Raw genomic sequence first — 22,883 nt, forward strand, 5'->3', positions numbered from 1 at the left:
AAACGAAGTGGTTTCCATGAGTTCAAGCTGAGGAGAACAGCATTTTGCATTCAAAATAAAATAAGTGAAGAGAATATAAAATGATAAAAGCTTGAGAAGAATGGGCTATAGGAAGATATTGAAGCTAAGTTTCAGATGTTTGTGTAGTTATAAGTTATGTAAAGACCTCTGCAAATATGCAAACATTCCCTATAATTAACAACCCTGACATGAAGATCAAACGTATGAAATGGCTGCTTTTTTTCCCCCCCCCAACATTCAGGTAATTAAAGTGTAGAAAAATCTCTGCCCCAGAAGGTCTGAATATAATTCACATGAATGGAAAATGGCAAAAGTGGTTAGTTTCTTGAGTAGCATCTTAACTGAAACATACTAAAATGGCATAATTTTGGTTCAGTAATCAGTAGTTGAAAGATCTCGTGCTTTACTTCTTAGGGTATGAGTTTAATTATTTCTGGAGCTAAATGATTTGAGACATTTGTAAAGATTAGCCCGTATCTGACAATAATAGTAGTAATTGGTTCAACCCTAAGAAAATTGCCTCCAAACAATAACAATTACAAATAACTGATTTCGTATGTAAATATATAGTATATATAAACATTAATGGCATGGATTCAGAAGTCATCCTGCTTGAATTCGTATCTCTGTCACTTTCTGGCTGAACCTCAGTTATCTCTTCAGTGGAATGAGGGAACTTCATAAGGTTTTTATGTATATTAAATGAAATAATATATATAAAGTGCATAAGTGTAGCACATGGAAAATAGTAAGCTGTCTCTACTACTGTTAATCCAACTACTTCCCTGCGAGGCATATTCTTATATTTCTGACATACAAAGTTTTTAAGACAGAGTAGAAAATCTCAAAAAGCAAGCTCTTGATTAAAATATAATGGCATTTGCAGTTTATAAACTGCATACTTATTAAATAAGCTGACTAGGCTTGTGTTTCCAGTGTGATCCTAAGGAGAGGAACATATGGCCTTAAGAGGAGATAAACAAAACTAGGATTACTTCTAGACCTATGTTTTGACAGCTAGAAAGTTTATCTTTGAAGGCTGTCTGGTTGACATTACATGTTGGCTAAGACATTCCTTACAAATGTTGCAGTCATATAAAAAGAGAAACTGTGTGCTATTTTTTGTTTGTTTGTTTCCTGCTTGTACAGTGGGGAAGCCCCCTGCCATAACTACATCAGGTGGGTTAAACTAATAAATAAATAGGCAGAGTGCCAGTGATAATGTTCTTTTGAAGATGTTGAAGTACTATTTGTTGCAGCTTCACTTAGTCATAACACATAGGCATCATTGCTGCTCTCCCAGAAAAAAATGGATGCATCTGTAATAAGCTATATAAATGGATGAAGTCTTTTAAGGATTTTTAAGATTTACTGTTTTTTTTAAGCCTATTTCATGAAACAGATTGCACAGAATCCACACCTGAGCACCATACTTCTTACCTTGTGGCCATACCTCAAATTGTTTCTTAGCTTCTTTTCTGAAAAATGATTAACAACAATAATAATAAATTCAAGAAAAATAAGCATCAAAATACTTTCCTCTAACCCCCGCAAATGTAGCCAGTGTAAAAAGTCCCAGTGTGCACATTTACCTTCCTGTACTGTTCAAGAAAACACGGTTGTGCTTCATTATCAAAAGTTGATTCTGGTAGATAGCAGAAGACAATGTGAAATATGCGAAAATGTTTTCTTAGGATAGAATGAATTGGCTAACATGGGAGTTCTTTTTTTAATGAGATAGTAACATAAGCAAATGTTTGGTCATGTACACAGATTTGGAAACCTTCACCGCACAGCTGTGTTATCAAATTAGGCATACTTCCTTGACCTAGGTGATTTTTTTTTTTAACAATATGAAGAATGAAAAATTTTTATTACTGTGACTTATCCTATCAAATTTTGACTATAAATTTCATTGAAATTATCATTATAATATCTAGGAAAAGTTTCACCCAGCAGGTAATAATTGTTCTCCAAAGGGAAGAGAGGAAAACCAGTCTCATCAGCTAAGTATTAGTTGTGATAAGGTCTTTGGTCTTCTTATATTTTTACAAGGCAATGATGCATTCAGTGTACGTATTAGAACTTCCTTATTGTTTTGGTCCGTTCCCATTATTTCAGAGTGCATTATCAATTTGTTATTGATATAGATCAACCAAATATTACCCTGTGGTTGCTTATATATTTTTAGTTTCCCTTACATGCAGTTTTGCTTAACATGGGTCACAGTAAAGGATCATTTATAAAAGTAATAGATTGTTTCCTGTTTCTGCCTGCTGATTTGATCAATCTAAAGTTCATTATGTACTATGAGTTACATAACCAGTATGGAATCTGTGTGGGACATTCTCATTTTAGTTGGGTGTTAACTGAATTAGCCATTTATATCCTTTAAATCATCGAGGACATTTTAATAAACACTTGAACTGCTCTGTTCTTCATGTACCCTGCTCCAGCAATACGGTTCACCTGGCTCTTACCCAAACACACCACATTAGCTTTCTATGGCCTCTATACATGCTCTTCCCTCCCTACAAAATTTATTTTTCCGAGCATCTCTTAGCTTACTCCCTAACTGCCTTTGCACAAATGTCACCTTTCATCAAAGCCTTTACTAAACACCCTATTTAAAGCTATCCCACTACCCCTCACAGTTTCTAGTCCTCTTTTATTATTTTATCTGCTCCCTCATAGGACTTGTGACTTACTACCATTATACATATCTGATTCAATTATTATTTATTGCTTAAATTGTTATAATCATTATAAATCACTTATGGCTAATTAATATACATATTATGCTCAGTCATTTACTTGATTAGTTGTTAGTCTCAATTATATTTTATTTTTTAATATATATTTTTAATTGACAAATAGAAAGTGTATAGATTGGTACAATATGGTGTTTGGAAATAAGCATATATTGTGGAATGACTAAATCAAGCTAAGTGACTTATGCAGTACCTTACATGCTTATCTTTTTTTGTGGTAAGAACACTTAAAATCTATTCTACTATCTTAGCAATTTAAAAATGGGCAAAGGACTTGAATAGACATTTCTTCAAAAAAAAAAAATACAAATGACCAACAGGTATATGAAAAGGTACTCAACATCACTAATTATCAGAGAAATGCAAATCAGAACCACAATGATATATCACCTAACACCTGTAAGGATGTCTATTAGAAAAACAAAATATAACAAGTGTTGACAAGGATGTAGAGAAATAGAAATCTTTGTACACCTTGTACACTGTTGCAAGAGCATTGGTAGAACTACTTTGGAAAACTCTTTGTAATTATCTACTAAAGATGAATATATGCCTACTATATGACCCAGTATTTCTACTTTGAAGTGATGTAGCCAACAGAAATACATGCATACATGCACCAAAAGACATATACAAAAATGTTAATAGGACTTCTGGTTTCCAGTTCCACATGTAGGGAGCTTAGAAGTTGCCATTCCAACCCTAACAAGTAAAAAGCTGAGCAAACTGATAAATCAACTCTTATTGGACCCAGGATAGGGGAAGACACAGGGAAACCCACTGTCCCCAAAAGACTAGAGAGACAGACTGGCAAATACTGAGAGCCACAAGTTACTATAGAGCATGCAGTCACAAATAGAAACCCCCATAGGAAGCAGTACCTTGGTAGAAAACCTGAGCTGTAATTGATGAATTATAGGAGGTTCAGTATGAACAACTCTAAAAGTTTAAAACTCCAGGGGGATCCACTCATGGGGAAACCCTACTATTTTGTTAGACTTACCTACATGAGCTAAATTAGATTCTCCAAGTAAATATTGCAGAAAAATCCCTATGTGCTTCTGGCAGGGGGAGGATGAAATGAACCATTTTGAAATATGCCAGAGCACTGTGCTCTTCTTAACAAGGTCTGCCCCCAGGAGAAATTAGTTAGCTAAATCCTGACCTGCTGGGGTATTATTAGAGCCTGACCCAAGGGAAGGGAAATACGTAACTCTTGTCAGCTCTAACCTTCTGCATCAGAGAAGGGAAATACTAAACTCCAGACAACTCTAGCCATCCTGTCCTGCCAAAGAGGGGAGAAGAATACTGAGGAAACACTTAGAAGTTTGTAGACCAGAGGCATATGCTTACTAAAAGACTGAAACTTAATCATAGGATGATAGAATGTCTCTCCTTCCCTTTCCCCCACCTAACTACTGCATTACTAAAACCTGATTTACAGAAGTTCCTTTTACCTGGTACATCATGTCCAACTATCAAGAAAAAATTACTAGGCATACCAAAAGGCAAAAAAAAAAAAAAAAAAGAAAAGAAAAGAAAAACAATCTGAGGAGAATAGAGCAAGCTTCAGACCCAGACAGGTAGCGATTCTGGAATTATCAGATGAGGAATTTAAATCCGCTATGATTAATATACTAATGCCTATAACAGATAAAGAAGGCATCATTCAAGAATAGGTAGACAATGTAAGAAGAGAGATGGAAATCCTAAGGAAAAAGCAAAGAGAAATACTAGAGAGTAAAAACACTATAAAATAAAGAATGCCTTTGATGGGCTTATCAGTAGATTGAAAGTGGCTGAAGAAAGAGTCTCTGAGCCTAAGAATATCTCAACATAAACCTCTAAAACTGAAAAGCAAAGAAAAAGGCTGAGAAAAGAAAAAAAAAAAAAAGAATAAGGACTGCAGGACAACTACAAAAGGTGAAACATATGCATAAGGGGAATACTAGATGGAAAAGAAAGAGAGAAAGAAACATTTCAAACAATAATGACAGAGACATTTCTTAAATTAATGTCAGACATCAAACTTCAGATCCAGGAGACTCAGAAAGAAAATAATAGGGGCTTGAAACTCTGATCTCCATAAAGAAAAGAAGAGCATCAAAGAGGAAATTAACAAAGATAAAACAAAAATGTTTATTTTTCTTATTCTTAATTTATCTAACTGATAAGTTTGTTCAAAATAATAATAGCAACAGTGCTTTCGATTATGTATGTTTATATGTTATATGTATGCTTACATATAAGTGAAATGAATGCAACAACACAAAGAGCAGGAGGGAAGACTTAGGATTATTTTGTTTTTGTAAGATATACTACTTGTACAGTGGTGTAATGTTGTTTAAAAATGAACTTGGACTAGTTGTAAATGGATGTTGCAAACCCTAGGGCAATCACTGGAAGTTTTTTTTTTTTTTTTTAAGTAAAACTGACATGCTAAGAAAGGAGAAAAAATTGAATCATATAAAATGCTCATTTAAAACCACAAAAGGCAGAAAATATGTGGAAGATGAAAATAGGAATAAGAACAACAGAGAAAATAATGACAAATATAGTTGATATTAATTTAACTACCAATAATCACTTTAAACATCAGTGGTCTAAATGCACCAAATAGACCTGGCGTGGTGGCTCACACCTATAATCCCAGCACTTTGGGAGGCTGAGGCAGGAAGATCACTTGGGCCCAGGAGTTCAAGACCAGCCTGCGCAACATAGGGAGAGAGACCATCTCTACAAAAAATTTGAAAAATTAGCCAGGCATGGTGGTATGTGCCTGTAGTCCCAGCTACTCAGAAGGCTGAGGTGGGAGGATCTCCTCGAGCCTGGGAGGTCAAGGCTGCAGTGACAGAGTGAGATCCTGTCTCAAAAAAAAAAAAGAAAAGAAAAAGAAAAGCCCTAATTAAAAGATTGTTAGAGTGGATCAAAAAACAAGACTCAACTATATGTTGTTTAGAAGAAGCCCACTTTAAATATAAAGATACATGTAGATGAAAAGTAAATGGATGGAGAAAAAGATACCAAGCTAACACTAATCAAAAGAAAACAGGAGTAGCTACATTTCAGACAAGGCAGACTTTCAAAGCAAAGAAAGTTATCCAGGATAAAAAAGGTCATTACATAATGATAAAGAGGTCAGTCCTCCAAGAAGACATAACAGTCCTTTACATGCATGTGCCTAGCAGCAAAGCATAAAACTATGTGAGGCAAAAACTGATAGAACTACGAGCATAAATATATGCATCCACTCTCATAGTTGGAGATTTTAACACCCCTTTATCAGAAATGGACAGATCCAGCAGGCAGTAAATGGGTAAAGACATAGTTGAATCCAACAACACCGTCAATCAACTTGTATAATTGACATCTATAGACTACTTCATCCAACAAGAGCAGAATACACATTCTTCTCAAGATCACATGGAACATTCACCAAGATAGACCACATTATGGTCCGTAAAGCACACATTAACAAATTTAGAATAGAAATTATATAATGCCTGCTCTCAGACCACAGTGGAATTTAGAAACCAATAAAGGAAAGATAACTGGAAAGTCCCAAAATACATGGAGATTAAACATGGATTAGAAAAGAAATTTCAAGATAAATTAAGAAATAATTTTGAACTAAATGAAAATGAAAACAGAACTTATCAAAATTTATGAGATGCTGCAATGAGCCAGGATCATGCCATAAAATAAAATTAATATATCAGAGATGTATGTACTCCATGTCCATTGGAACATCCTTCACAATAGCAAAGTTAACAGAATCAACCTAAGTGTCCATCAGCAGATGAATGGATAAAGAAAATGTGTGTGTATACAATGGAATACTGCTCAGCCTTAAAAAGAAGTTTTGTCATGTGCAACAATGTAGATGGAGCTGGAGAATATTATGTTAAGTGAAATAAACCAGACACAGGAAGACAAATACCGCATGTCCTCACTTATATGTGGAATCTGAAACAATAGAACTTACAGAGCAGGGAGTGGAATGGTGGTTACTAGAGTCTGGGGTGGTGGGCAGTGGGAGAAGGAGGAGAGGATGGTCAGAGGGTACAAAGCCTCAATTAGGAGGAATACAGTTTTTTCCTTTGGGATATATTGCACAGCATAGTAAGTATAGCAAAAACAGTCTTTATAACAAATGATACTGGAACAACTGAACATCCACGTGCAAGAAAATGAATCTAGACATAGACCTTATACTTATCACAAAAACTAACTCAAAATGGGTTATAGATCTAAATATGAAACAACTATAAAATGACTAGAAGATAACATAGGAGAAAACCTAGATGACCTTGGATATGATGATGACTTTTTAGATACAAACCAAAGGTACAATCAGTGAAAGAAATAACAGATAAGCTGAACTTCATTAAAATTAAAAGCTTCTACGGAAAGCAGGGTCAAGAGAATAAAAAGATAAGTCATAGACTGAGAGAAAATATTTGAAAAGACACATCTGATAAAAGACAAATCCAAAATGTACAAGGAACTCAGAAAACTCAAAATAAGAAAAATATAAAACCTATTTAAAAATGGATCAAAAACCTTAACAGACACCTCACCAAAGAAGATATACAGATGACAAATAAACATGAGAAGATGCTCCACATCATATGGCATCAAGGAAATGTAAATTAAAAAGACAATGAGATAACGCCATACCTGTTAGAATGGCCAAAATTCAGAACACTGACAATAAATACTGAAAAGGATATAGAAACAGCAGGATATGGAGCACCTCTCATTCATTACTGGTGGGAATCAAATAGTCCAACCACCTGGAAGACAATTTAGTGATTTCATACAAAACTAAATATATTCTTACCATGTGTTCCAGCAATTGTGCTCTTAGATATCTACCCAAAGAAGTTGAAAACTTAGTGCACACGGACATTTATAGCAGCTTTATTCATAATTGCCAAAACTTACAGGCAACCAGTATTTCCTTCAGTAGGTGAATGAATAAATACACTATGGTACATTCAGATGATAGAATATTTTTTAGCATTAAAAAGAAATGAGGGGACCTGGACGTGGTGGGTCACGTGTGTAATCCCAGCACTTTGGGAGGCCAAGGCAGGAGGATCATTTGATCCCAGGAGTTCAAGACCAGCGTGGGCAACATAGGGAGACCCTGTCTCTATAAAAATATAAAAAATGAACCAGGCATGGTGGGGCACACCTGTAGTCCCAGTTACTTGGGAGGCCGAGGTGGAAGGATCACTTGCACTCAGGATGTCAAGTCTGCAGTGAGCTGTGACTTTGCCTCGTTATGGGCTGAGAGGGTGGTGAGTGGTGGTTCTTCTCAGTCTGAACAGATCTCTAGTCATCCTAAAACCCAGTCATTTGTCATTACTGTACAGAAGAAACAATAAGTAATGGACCTATCCCTTAAGAAAACCCCTCATCGAAGTATGCTTCTTTATTGTAGGTAATTCGCGCCTTTCTGCTGTTTCCAACAATTGAACGAATGTCTGAGTCACCCAATGGCAGAATTGCCACTCCACTTTTGTGCTGGTTTCGATATGTTCTCTATGTTACTGGCTACTTATTATTGAAACCGTGTCCTGAGAAAATCAAGTCCTTGCTAATCAGAAGGTGCCTTCAATTAATGAACCTGGAGAATGAATTTTCGCCATTGAATGTATTAGAACCATTCTGCCTTGGTAAGCACAGATTTTAAAATGTATATGTTTATTCTTGTATCGCAAAGTATTTACACAATACTCTCTGACAGTGGACAAATATCAAGCAAGCAATTATTTACTAGTTTTATTTTTTCTCTTCCAAAAGTTTAAAACTAGAAATAAATAAAATTAGAAATAGAATGAGGGAATTTTTACATGAGAAATTAGACGGAAAAACCTCATCAAGTTTTAATTTTATCTTACGTTTCCGATTCTTCACTCTAGCTGCAGGATGGTGAGAAACACTTCTGCACATAGTACATAGTATATAGTATATACGGAGTCCCTACAGGAATCCTGGGTATGCCTGTTAGCTCAGTGGGAGTACTTTACAAAAAACAGCAGAAGGACACAAAGCCTAATACTCTTGTAGAGTTAACAGGTTGTTTTTATTTTCCTTCTTTAAATGTTTTGGGAGAATTTAAATCATAGAAGTAATAAATAGTTGTCATGGTAATGTATTTTAATACTGGGTGCTTTGCTAATTGTATTTTATGAATATGCTAGGAAATGTTTTTGTGACTTTACTTTTTGGCTTCAAAAGTTGTTTTAAAATGTAATTTATCGTTTTAGATCATACTATTTTATACTATATTTATAAATGACTTTCATAATAAAGTAATCCTAGTTTCTTAATCTATAAGGTGGGGATAACAATACCCCATACTTCAAATGTTATTCTAGTGTTAGATGTGATAAAATATGCAAAGCTTCTATCTGGTATTTTATTTATAACAGACCTCCAATGAATGATGTAACAATTAGTTGCAGCAGTAGCTAATGGCACTTTCTAAGCTTTTACCTGTGATCCTCAAAAGAACTAATAAGGTTTAGTATTGCTATTGTCCCCCTTTTAAATGAAGCAACTGAGGTACAAAGAGGTTACATGATTGCCCAGAGTTATACAACTAGTATGTAGTGTTGAAGCCCAGGCATTCTGCTGCTGTATTGCATTTCCTTTCACCATAGCTGCTGCTGTTGCCCTAGTTAATGATAACAGCAGGACTCCTGAATAAAGTTTTCCATGCTCAGCTGTATTAAGAATGCCATAAGGTCACATGCGTAATGAACTAGAAACAAGTTAACAGCCCTGCCTGTTCAATTGTACAGCTGCAGTTCATATGGGAGGTATTTTTCTAAATATGTAACAAGAAGCAGTCCTCACAAATACAAAATTCAGTATATTTATCCTATTGATAGATTTTTCCCCCTTCCATTTTCCCCCCAATTTCCATTCTTTAATATAGCCTTAGCATAGTGGTTAAAAAAGATGAGATAGGAAGAGGGGAAGCAAGGGCTAAGGACAGTCATGGAAATTGCCAGAGGTTGAAGTTGGAAATATCCCTTAAAGACCATTTGGTCCAACTCTTCATCTGTCCACCATATTGTTACAGAAAAGGAGTCCCGATCCACACCCTGAGAGAGGGTTCTTGGATCTTGTGCAAGAAAGAATTCAGGGTGAGTCTGCAGTGCAAAGCAAAAGCAAGTTTATTAAGTGAGTAAAGTGGTGAAAGAATAGCTCCTCCGTAGACAGAGTAGGATATTCCTGAAAATAAGAGGAGGGATGTACCCACCCCAGGTACAATGCTTGTATATATAGGGAGATGTGTTCTGCTACAAGTTTGTGATAAAGGATTAATTTTCTTAATTACTATATTTTGCAAGATTCGATATTATTATTATTATTATTATTATTATTTTGAGATGGAGTCTCACTCTGTCACCCAGGCTGGAGTGCAGTGGCACGATCTCGGCTTACTGCAACCTCCGCTTCCCAGGTTCAAGTAATTCTCCTGCCTCAGCCTCCCGAGTAGCTAGGACTACAGGCAAGCACCACTGTGCCCAGCTAATTTTTGTATTTTTTTTTAGAGACAGAGTTTCACCATGCTGGCCAGGCTGGTCTCAATCTCCTGACCTCGTGATCCACCCATCTCAGCCTCCCAAAGTGCTGGGATTACAGGCGTGAGCCACCGCACCCAGCCCAAGAATCGATATTACTATCTTTGAAGCAAAATTAGGAATGCCTTTGTTCTCCAGATATCAGGATATCTGGACACTCCCAAGTCTGAGTCTGTTTTGGTAAACATTATTAATTTGTTCCCTTAACTTTAAACATCTAGAGGCTCGGAATGCCTTACTTTCTGAGAATACGGTCCAGCAAGTTTCAGCCTTATTTTCCTAGCCCACACTCAAAATGAAGCCTCTCTGGTTCAAATGCCTCTGACAATATCATGGAACAGATGCCTACTGGTGAAAATGATACTGACAGGAAGTCAGAAACCCTCAACTCTCATTTTGGTTCTGTCCTAGAGTCACTCTGTGGCTTCCATTTAGTTACTTCCCCTCATTGATTTTCAGATGTTGATTAAATCAAGAGTTAGAGCCAGTCTACCTTTGGAAATTACTTGAGACCCAATGGAATCAGCATTTGAAATTCTGGCAAATATATGTAAAATTCTCCACATATATTTTGATAAGATCATTTTACTTCTCTTTACAGGTTTGTTTGTCCCTCCTAGCCCCTTGTTGCTCTCTGTCATTTTTTTTTTGCCTTGTAGAATGGATTTTATAAAGCATTCTTCAGTTACGGATTCCATTTTCCTCCTGGGATTTCTGCTTCCAGGAAGATAGGGTAAATGGACTTTCCACTATTTCTCCTGCTAAGTACAAAAAACCCTGGATATTATCTATAAAACAACATTAAGAAGACTATACAAAGTAGAGAATAGAAAGCAGGCTATGTAGGGACTTTGGGACCCCAGCAACAAACACAGTGGTGAGTTCCGTAGGTTTTCTTCTTATCACACATATCCTAGGTGTGGAGCCAGCAACCCAGACACACCAAAGAGTAGAGACTTTTAAAGGCCCCAACAAAAGCCTACTCTCTCTAGCCCAAAGACCGGGAAAGGAGCAATGTTTCATAGAGCAGGAAAAAACAGTCTTCTGCCTACCTTGTATAGTTCTTACTTGGAGCAGATCTTTGTTACGAAAGACAGATTAACAAGAAAAATATATAAATTTATTAACATTGTATTTCATATGTACATGGGAGATATCCAGAGAAATGAATAAATCTCAAAGAGGTGGCTTCTGAGTTCAGACTTAAATACTAAATACTTCAACTAAAACAAAGAAAAGAAGTCAGTAATGGGAGGTAACCAAGAAAAGCACTGTACACAAGAAAAAGTTTCTTATGCAGATTTAGGTTGGTGCCCTTTGCATTGATAATAGAGTCCCTGGTGATTTAGAGTCATCCTTCATGGTACAGAGAGGAAAACACCGATTCGAATGGAAATGTCCTTTATAGATGTGAATTTCCCTTTAAAAAGGGAACTTCTCCATTTTTAGAGCTTCTCCTGTGTCTCCAGTTTCTCAAAATACTCAGTTTAAAATAATCTTTTTGCCCAAGAGGCATCTTTAGGGATGGTATATTTTGGGTCCCCTACAGTCATTTTGCGGCAGTATATTCTGATCTTCAATACTTTCTTTCTTTATTATTATTATATATTTTTTGAGACAGAGTCTCACTCTGCCACCCAGGCTGGGGTGCAGTGGCTCAATCTTGGCTCACTGCAACCTCTGCCTCCTGGGTTCAAGGAGTTCTCCTGCCTCAGCCTCCCAAGTAGCTGGAACTACAAGTGCCCGCCACAACTCCCAGCAAATTTTTGTATTTTTAGTAGAGAGGGGGTTTCACCATATTGGCCAGGCTGGTCTCAAACTCCTAACCTGAGGTGATCCACCCACCTTGACCTTCCAAAATGCTGGGATTATAGGCACAAGTCACCACAACTGGCCTCTGGTCTTTAATACTTTCTAAAAGAAACTTTTAGACAGTAACTGCTCTACTCTACTCCAGCCATCTCCAGCCATGCTTGCAGAGATTGAGTGGACTTTACCCTCTCCCCAGCAGTAATGAAGCACCCCCTCTCTTTCCCTGCTCTCGGGTACTGTCCCAGAAGAGGCTGAGTAGAGAGCAAAGACTTTCATCACTGCCCTGCAGTAATGGGACTACCATCACCACTACCCCCATGTTATCAGTCAAGGTCATGTGGGAGAAGTAACAAGGGACTCCCACTTGTCCCAGCCAAGATGGTAACAGTGGAAGCCTAGTACAGAGTCAGAATTGCTTTCCCTACCCAGCAGCTATAAGGAGCCCCTTCATCCCTTGGGTATCAATGTAGCAGGACGAGCCTCAGACAAAACTCCTCAGACACTGAGTTAAAGAAGGAAGGGGTTTATTCGGCCAGCGACATCGGCAAGACTCCTGTTTCAAGAGCCGAGCTCCCCGAGTGAGCAATTCCTGTCCATTTTAAGAGCTCACAACTCTAAGGGGGTGAGCGTGAGAGGGTCGTGATCGATTGAGCAAGCAGGGTGTACGTGACTGGGAGCTGCATGCACCGGTAATTAGATCGGAACAAAACAGGATAGGGATTTTCACAGTGCTTTTCTATACAATGTCTGTAATCTATAGATAACATAACCGATTAGGTCAGGGGTCGATCTTTAACTACCAGGCCTAGGGTGTGGGACTGGGCTGTCTGCTTGTGGATTTCAGTTCTGCCTTTTAGTTTTTACTTTTTCTTTCTTTGGAGGCAGAAATTGGGCCTAAGACAATATGAGGGATGGTCTCCTCCTTTACTCCCCGCCTTTGAGACTCTCATTCAATAGTGGGAGTTCTCACTTTCATTTTTACTACCTAAGTCTTCTTGCAAGACAGATCGATAGTGATTCATATAGTACACTTGTGCTGAAGCATTTTGGTGAACTAAGGTAGCGATGAAGCTTTTTATCATTTGAAGAAGTACAGATAGCAAACAAGGGAGCAGTAAGCAGGTTCCTATTACTATTATAACTCTTATTATAAGAGTTTTAAATCCTCCTAGCACTGGGAACCATTTTCTAAACATGACCCCAGGATCAAATCCATGGCACACTTGCATGGGCACATGTGCCAATTTTGTCGTATCTCTATGTCTTAAACTACTTGCCCTTGATTATCTATGTGTAGGCAACAATTAGTAAAGTTAAATTTCCTACAGACCTCTCCTTCAGCTGCTAGCAAGCAGTCAAGAGCTAATCTATTTTGATAGATAGCATTTCTCATCTGAGCTTCTTGCCGGGCCAGAATAGTCAAGGCTCTGCCAGTTTTATTAGTGATTATTTTTAAGACAGCTTGTAACCGTATGATTTGGTTGATCATGTAAATGGGGGTCTGGTATCCTCGCGAGCCGTCTTGTGCCTAAGTAGCAGGCCTATAATATTGTATGATTCTCTCAGAGGGCCATTTATCATTTTTTCAATTTCCTATAGCTATGCTTCTCTTTTTGCAGGAAGCATAGACAGGGAAGTCTAGGAATTCACCTGTTTTTATGGGCAGTAGGAAGAAAGATAGTTTAATAGTGTCAATAACACAACTACCTGCCTACTGGTCAGGTAATTTGGCATAAACTCTACGCCTGCATATCTAGTATAATCTAGTGGGGGCTGTCCAGTCTTGGCGGGACTCCGGGTGGGTCCACACAGTTTGCAGCTTTGGGAATTTACTAAATGGATTTCTCTCTGTGTGATTTGAACTCCACCAAGTGACTGTTTTTGTGGTACCATTATACAGTTTCTGTTTCAGACAACTAAGTCATCCTACAGGGTGAGTGAATTCTTTTCTTTCTCTAGCTATGCAATATTGTCCAATAATTGAGGCTTTTAGGACCTAGAAATTATCAGGGTGATTCTTTTGAGCTGGGAATTCATCAGGAACTGGATCTGTAGGTACTCATTATCGGGCTTCCCATGGCCGTTGATCTCCTATTACAGTTCCTCCACATACATAACATGAAGTGACATTGAGAGACTGGGCTCCATGCTCAGCTAATTGCAAAAACAAATTGTTTTTCCTGGAATTTCTGGTACTGGCACATTTAGTTCATCATAGAAAGTTTGAAACACTGGCTCAGGAAAGCGTTTATAAACTTCTCCTTGAACCAAGATATTTACTTGAGGATTCAGTCCAACCCCATCAATTCCTAAGGTCACATGCTCCTCTTTTTTCCAGCAAGGATCAAGGGGATTGGTTATTACTAGCTCTAAGGGGTTACATTGTCCTTTAGTACAGGAAGGGTCATTTTTTCCTTTCTAAAGGTGGACTGGATCCTTTTCATTTTTTTTTAATCTAAGTGGCCTAAATGACACAAGACCAGTATTTACATTTATTTCCACACAGTCCTAATTTATGACAGATGTACTTATTTTCTGTCATATAGCCTCTTTTCTAATTAAGAGAACTACACCTTATTCCTAACTTATTACTATTAATGACAGCACAGGCATCAAATTTTAAGATGACTTGTTTGGGCACCTCTTTTTCTTCTGTTTTGGCTAACACTTTACTCGTATCATTTATGAGCCTCCACAAGTCCTCAGTCCTTAATCTTATTTTTAAAAAACTGTGGTCATGGGAGGCTCAGATGGGGCATAACACACATCAGGTTGGTCATTTCGTGGGCTACATACCTTGTGTAGAATAACATTATACAAACAAGTTCTTTTTAGAGTTCCAGTACACTTAAAATAACCATAAAATAATAGGACCATAGCAAACTTTTGTCCTACCTCAGTGACTTGATATATACACTGGGAACAGTCCTCAGTCTGAGGTCAGTTGAAGTCCTTACTATAAAAGTCCAAATTTTAAGGAAAATGAGTCCTGAGATGAGTTTTCTCATGCTTCGGCTGTGCATGGACCAGTCAGCTTCCGCGTGTGACTGGAGCAGGGTTTGTCGTCTTCTTCACAGTCACTTTGCAGGGGTTGGCGAAGCTGCTCCCGTCCACATACCGCTCACAGTCTACTCATGTTCAAGGATGGTCTCGCACATTGGGTCTGCTAGAATACACTGAGTCCAACACCTCTACACAGTTATGTTCAACTGGGCTCTCTGATACCGGGAGCAAGGTGGTGGGGTTTAGGGTGTTGCAAACTTCAGTGGTTATGTGGGGATTTTCACATAGCAAGCTTTGGTACTTGGTTAATCTAGCATTTGTTAACTGATGATGTCCTTTGATAGTCATTAAAGTTACCACAGCATGGGGGGCCTTTATATTCAGGTTTTGTCTAAGGGTTAGTTTATTTGCTTCATGTGCTAACAGGGCTGTTGCTGCTAGGGCCGTTAGATCTGGGGGCCAGCCTTTGGAAATCCTATCTAGTTGTTTTGAGAGATAGGCCACTGGCCTTGGCCAGGACCCCACAGTCTGGGTTAAAACTCCAACTGCCATTTTTTCTCTTTCTGACACATAGAGTGTAAAGAGTTTTGTCAGGTCAGGTAGCCTCAGGGCTGGGGCCGACATGAGTTTTTCTTTTAACTCATGAAAAGCTTATTTCTGTTGGTTGTAATAGATGTAGTGTATCTAATCTACATTTTTATTAACTGTCACCTACTAAAATATTGACTCAAATCCTGCAGCTATTTGATTTCAAGCTTTAAATTGATCTGGTATTCCTCGTGGGACTCCAGTTGTGTCTAAATAGACATGAGAGTCGAAAGACTTATAAGGGGCTTCTCTCGCTTTACGATGTCTTATTTTTTTTCCTTCTGGTTGATGAAATACCAGGGTGAAAGGGATAGCCAATTGGACTAAAGTACAAGTGCCATGCCACTTATTCAGCAGAGTGCCCAGTAAAGGTCCACCACAATACCACCACACATCCGCTCAGGGATGAAGAAGGGCTGACTGATTGATAAGCTCTTGAAAATTCTTAAGCTCACTGCATCCTTTCAGGTCTCCAAGGAATACTAAGTTTCCTCCCTGTCATGAGAGACACGAAGTGAACTTAGTGTTGGGAGACAGAAGCTGGATGGCCCTTGGGGGCTGACCTGCAGGGTGCCAGACTTTGGGATATGGCAGAGAGAGCTTGGCACAACTTATTACTCCAGGCTGTAGAATCCTGGAAAAGAGCTACCATGCCGCCCACACCTGGTCGACTGGAGGACCACCTTAGTGGAAAGGGGACAGTCTGGGCCTCTGGCCTGCCATGTGCACAAGCATAACAATTGCTTTTGTTTAACATGCAGATGGAATATTTGATCTGTTTTAACCATGCATTTGCATCTTGGTATCCTGTTTTAATTGCTAAAGTTTGTTTTAAGCCTTTAACTTCTATGATCTTCTAGTAAAATGAATGTATGGTTTTAGGAAATTACAGAAACCGGTTGGGGCAGTCCATCCTTGCTTTTTAGTGGTCCACAGAACGTTGGACCAACTATGGCATGTAAGCTCTACGTTGGGGGGCAAGACTCCTGGTTGGCACTGGGGTCTTTATCGAAATCTCCCTGGATTTAATGGTCCTAGTTTACTAATGCCCAGTCTGAGGAGAGTCAAAAGGGACAGAAGTACTTTTCTGAAGTAGAAAGCTGTCTTTGACTTGGCAAGTCTTCATAGATACTAACAAGGCAAGCATTAAATGCAATAGTTTGAGGCAAAATTGACTTGGTTATGTTAATAACTAGATGGTCAGCAATAGAACGAGGAAAGGAAAAAGAGTAATAGAATAGATGAAAAGGGTTAAATTTTTCTTAGCTTTAGTTTGGTAGGGTTTTCCCCGGGACTGTGGCCCATGACTCTGGAGGGGTTGGCACTTTCTTGACTTGGGTGTGATGAGTCCATTCTTTTTTTTTTTTTTTTTTTCTGTACGAACAGCAGTCTTGGTGGTTAGCAGCACAAGGTAGGGTCCTTCCCAGGCTGGCTTAAGTTTTTCTTCTTTCCACCCTTTGATGAGAACATGATCTTCAGGCTGGTGCTGGTTTACCAGAAATTCTAGGGATGGTGCATGTGCTAAAAGACTTTTAGTTTTTGAGAAAGGAAAGTGGAAGATAAACCAAGTATATAATTTTTAAGAAACTGACCTTTTGTTTTAAATATAGGGACCTTGGCAGTGGACTTTGTAGTCCTTAGTGCCTTTTTACTGAGAATTTTCCTTTAGCACCTCTTTTTATTAGTTTTTAAACTAAAGAAAGCCAAATACTATTTTATATTTAACAATGCTTCTCGTATGATTTTTATACCAGATAAACTAAATTTTATCTTTATATTAGTGTGTTATTAATGTTAAACCTAATTTTAATAAAACCTTGTAGACATATTTATCTAATTTTTAATGTTTGACCATAAGGTAAGATTTTATAGACTCTTTTTAAACTTTTATAATTTTTGTTAAAGAGCAGGTTGGTGCTTTAAGAAACACCTGTTATGCTTTTACTTTAATGTCCAGTTCACAGAAAAACTGGATGATACTTCTTTAACTTTAGCTAATATGTTTACACACAGAATTTTCTTTACAATTAACATTTTAAAACTTGCTTAAACCTTCAAAACAATATTTTTTTAAACTTTTTAATGTAAGTAAAAATATACATTCTTATGCCTCCTTATAATCCTTTCACCAAAGGTATATTTTACTTTTCTTATACACCTTGCACATAAACTTTTTTTTTTCAGTAGTTTTACATTCAGGAGGCCTAGTTACTTTTAAAATATACAATATTTTTTGCATAAATTCTTTTTTGTAACATTTTTCTGTTACATGACTTTTGCAGACAGTTCTTCGACATGCCTCAACTTTCTGACTTACAACAAATATTTCTTTCTTTAAACAACCAGTTAATTTATTTCAGGACAAGAATTTACCATATAATACTCTTTTTATTTAAATTCTGTCCCCCGGCTTTTTTTTCCTTAGGATACTTCTGAACTGATGAGGTGTGCTCACAATGAGGTTTCCTCTAAAATTTTTTTGTTTTTTTTTTACTTTGTTGTTGTTGTTGTTAGCAAAGCAGTTGCCACTACGGATTGAATGCATTTGGGCCATCCGTGGGTTACTGGGTTAAGAATGTTTGATTGGAAGGCCTCAGTGCTTTCGGATACACCCTTGTTTACACTGACAACAAAGTGGTATTGGGGTGTTATAGGGTTACAGAGAATACCTTCAATTATCAATTATAGGTTTTAAATTTACCTTGGCTTTTAAAGGAATAGGGTACACTTTTTTTTTTCTTAACTACTCGTATATCTCTTTCTTTCTCTCTTTGACTTTGTCTCTCTCTTTAACTTTCCTTTTACCTCTGTCTCTTCTCTCTCTCTGCCTCTCTCTTTCTCTCTCTCCTTGACTCCCTCTTTGTCTGTCTCTTCCTCTCTCTCTTTGCCTCTTTTCCTCTCTGTCTCTTTCCTTTCTCTCTCTCTGTTTGTCTTTCCTTGCCTCTGCCAGCCACTTATGCTGCTGTTATCTCAACCACTGTGTGTTGGGGACGGGGATCTAAAACCAGCTGTAACCAAGTGTCTATATATGGAACTGGTCTGGGTTCCCTGACTTACAGGTTACCTTGTGCCATACCTTTGAAACAAGGGACCTGTCCAGGATTCCTTCTAAGGGCCAACCTACCTCTAATGCTGGCCAATCTATCTTACACAAAGTTTTAAGTTTTCCTAGTGTCACAGTACTCCATAGTCTCCTTTAAATTCTGTTTTGAAATTTTTTCAACATAGTTCCTAGTAGGGTGGGCTTATTTGTGCCTGACCTCTGCTTCTTCGAGACAAAACACCATGCTGACACCACACACACACCACAAAACAAAGAACAGGTATAAAGGGCATACACACACTTTTGCCGTTTGCACCAAACCAAAATCAGAATATCCAGAAATCTAAGCCAGGTCAAAAACAAAACCAAAGTATCAAGCAATCCAAGTCAAGTCAAAAACAAAAACCAAAGTGCCAGTACAGGCACACCGTGGGTGATCAGGCCGTGCTTCCACTCAAATGGAGTGGGCAAGTTCCCAAGACCGGTCTTGTCAAGCAATTCAAACCAAGTCAAAACCAAAACCAAAGTGCCGATAAAGGCACACCATGGGTGATCAGGCCACGCTTCCACTCAAACAGAGTGGGCAAGTTTCAAAGACTAGTCTTACCAAGTTTTAGATGTCCAGACTCCAAGTGCCCATTCCTTCCCGGTGTGCAGCCACTGTGTTGATCCTCCACAGGGGCCTGCCACACACTGTTCTGGCGAGGCATCCCACCAGGGCAAATGCCTACCCGGGAGCACTCTCAGGATCCGTGTTGCTTGGGCTGGTTGGAGTCCCCTGCAGGGATGTTCCACGGGGCAGGCTTAAGCCACCTAAGGAGCTGCCTCGACCATCCGTCATTCACCTCGCTTCCCAGTCAGGGAACCAAGAAATGTGGCAGGACAAGCCACAGACAAAACTCCTCAGACACTGAGTTAAAGAAGGAAGGGGTTTATTCGGCCAGGGGCATCTGCAAGACTCCTGTCTCACGAGCTGAGCTCCCCGAGTGAGCAAGTCCCATCCCTCTTAAGGGCTCACAACTCTAAGGGGGTGTGCGTGAGAGGGTTGTGATCGATTGAGCAAGCAGGGGGTGGGTACGTGACTGGGGGCTGCATGCACCAGTAATTAGTCGGAACAAAACAGGACAGTGCTTTTCTATACAATGTCTGTAATCTATAGATAACATAACCAATTAGGTTAGGGGTCGATCTTTAACTACCAGGCCCAGGGTGTGGCGCCAGGCTGTCTGCTTGTGGATTTCATTTCTGCCTTTTCATTTTTACTTTTTCTTTCTTTGGAGGCAGAAATTGGGCCTAAGACAATATAAGGGGTGGTCTCCTTCCTTATCAACAGAAGTCAGATGGGTAACTTAGAGTCTACCCTACCTGGCCATAATGAAAAAAACATCTAAAACATAACATTTAAATAAGATCCAGAATCTCATAACATACTACTCAAACTGTCCATGTTGTAGTTGAAAATCACGTGTCTAATAAAATCTCAACTTGACTGGAAAAAAAAAAAATCAATGGCAACACCAAAATGACAGAGATACTGGAATTATCTGACAATGACTTTAAAGCAGCCATTATAAAAATTATTTAATGATCAATTAATAAACATGTTTGAAACTCATGAGAAGATAGAAAATCTTAGGAAAGAGAAGATTGAAAAAAAAAAACTGAATGGAAATTTTAGAACAAATTTAAAATCTCAATGGCTAGACCCAACAATAAAATGAGGGGACAGAGGAAAGAATCAGTGAATGTGAGATTAGATCAATAGGAATTACCCAACAGAGAGAAAATAGACTAAAAAGGGGAAAAAAAGAAACAGAACCTCAGGGACCTGTTGGACTACAACGAAAGATCCAACATTTTCACGCCTGTAATCCCAGCACTTTGGGAGGTTGAGGCAGGTGGATCACAAGATCAGGAGATCGAGACCATCCTGGCTAACATGATGAAACCCCGTCTCTACTAAAAATACAAAAAAATATTAACCGGGCATGGTGGCGGGTGCCTGTAATCCCAGCTACTTGGGAGGCTGAGGCAGGAGAATGGCGTGAACCTGGGAGGCGGAGCTTGCAGTGAGCTGAGATCACGCCACTGCACTCCAGCCTGGGCAACAGAGCAAGACTGTCTCAAAAAAAAAAAAAAGATCTAACATTTGTGATAACACCAGTCCTAGAAATAGAGAGTAGGTCTGAAAAAGTATTCAAACAAATAGTGGTTAAAAACCCCCAAATTTTGCAAAAGACATGAATTTACAGATTCAAGAAGCTGAATGAACTTAAAACAGAATAAACCCAAAGAAATATACACTAAAACACATCATAACCAAGCTTTTGAAAACTAAAACAAAGAAAATCTCTTGAAAGCAGCCAGAAGAGCAAAGCGATGCATTATTCATGGAAGAAAGTCTGTTTGAAGGACAGCTGGTTTTTCATCAGAATCCATGGAGACCCAAAGGAAAATCACAAAATGCAAAACAAAAATAACTATCAATCCAAAATTCTATATCTAGCAAAAGTATCTTTCAGGAAAGAAGGGGAAATTTAGCATTCTCGAATGTTGAAAAACCAAAAGAACTTGTCACCATTAGATCTATCCTAAAAGAATAACTGCAGGAAGTTCTCTCAACAGAGAGGAAATGATAAAAGAAGGAATCTGGGAACATCAAAAAGAAAGAACAGTGAATAAGTTAAAATGTGGACAAATACAACTTTCTTCTTTTCTTGAGATTTCTAAATTATGTTTAACAGTTAAAGCAAAAATTATAGCACCATATCTTATGGTTCTAAATGTACACAGAGGAAATATTTAGGGCAACGATTTTATATATGGGGGAGGGCACAAGGACATAATGGCAAGTAAGGTTTCTACACTTTACTTGAACTGTGAGATGCAACCACATGTAGATGGTAATAAGTCATGTATATATGTAATGTAGCACCTAGAACAGCCGTTTCAAATGGTATTCAAAACAGATACTCAAAATCACCATGGATAGATCAAGATGGAATTCTATATTTAGAAACACATTGATTGGAAGGCCAGAAAAAGAACTCAGAGACATGACAGAGAACAAACAGAAAACAAATAATAAAATGATGGTCCATGATTATATTGAATGTAAATGATCTAAATATACAATTAAAAGAAATTGGCAGGGTAGATTAGAAAACATGACTCAATTATATGCTGTCCTCAAAACTCTTAGTTTAAATATAACAATATAAGTAAGTTGAAAGCAAAAAGATGGGAAAAGGTATATTATGCAAACATTTATAAGCAAAGGAAACCAGTAATAGCTTTACTAATATCAGATAAAGTATATTTCAGTGCAAAGAAAATTACCTAATAGGCATTTGTAGAACACTCCACCCAAAACAGAATTGATTTCAACGTGTTAATATCATTGAAACCATACAGAGCATGTTCAGTGACCACAATGGAATCAAACTAGAAATCAACAACAGAATAACAAAAGTTAGATCTTTAAATACTTGGAAAGTAAACCACATACTTCTAAACAACTCATGAGTCAAAAAATGGAAATTACAAAGAAATTCAAATAATACTACATGTAAATAATAAAACTATGGCTTACAATTGTAATCCTAGCACTTTGGGGGTCTGAGGTGGGAGGATCGTTTGAGCCCAGGAGTTCTAGACCAGCCAGGGCAACACAGTGAGACCCTGTCTCTATAAAAAATTTAAAAATTGGCCAGTCACTGTGGCTCATGCATGTAATCCCAACACTTTGAGAAGCCAAAGGGGGCAGATCACTGGAGTCCAGGAGTTCAAGACCAGCCTGGGCAACGTGATGAAACCCCATCTCTACTAAAAATGCAAAAATTAGCTGGGCATGGTGGCACACACCTGTAACAGGTCCTAGCTACTTGGGGGCTGAGGCAGGAGGATCCCTTGAGCCTGGGAAGTCAAGGCTGCAGTGAGCCGAGATCGTGCCACTGCACTCCAGCTTGGGTGACCAAGTGAGATCCTGTCTCAAAAAAAAAAAAAAAAGAAAAAGAAAAATTAGCCAGGCATGGAGTTATA

General features: G+C 38.2%; 1 protein-coding gene across 6 annotated transcripts in view; it reads left to right on the plus strand.

The window, feature by feature from the left end:
- LDAH (lipid droplet associated hydrolase) overlaps window positions 1–22,883 on the plus strand; it is a 151,858-nt gene that overhangs the window by 75,945 nt on the left and 53,030 nt on the right. For 3 of the 6 annotated variants that reach the window (XM_015111773.3, XM_015111772.3, NM_001194777.3), the window contains one exon: window positions 8,242–8,476. The exons of 2 other annotated variants lie outside the window; for them this stretch is intronic. In XM_015111773.3, the coding sequence (XP_014967259.2) occupies window positions 8,242–8,476 (235 nt within the window). Of the gene's footprint in view, window positions 1–8,241; window positions 8,477–10,366; window positions 11,086–22,883 lie in introns of those variants that run through there. One more of the 6 variants, XM_077958641.1, reaches the window with a different exon arrangement.

The sequence above is a fragment of the Macaca mulatta genome, chromosome 13 (genome assembly GCF_049350105.2).
Source record: "Macaca mulatta isolate MMU2019108-1 chromosome 13, T2T-MMU8v2.0, whole genome shotgun sequence".
Taxonomy (NCBI): domain Eukaryota; kingdom Metazoa; phylum Chordata; class Mammalia; order Primates; family Cercopithecidae; genus Macaca; species Macaca mulatta.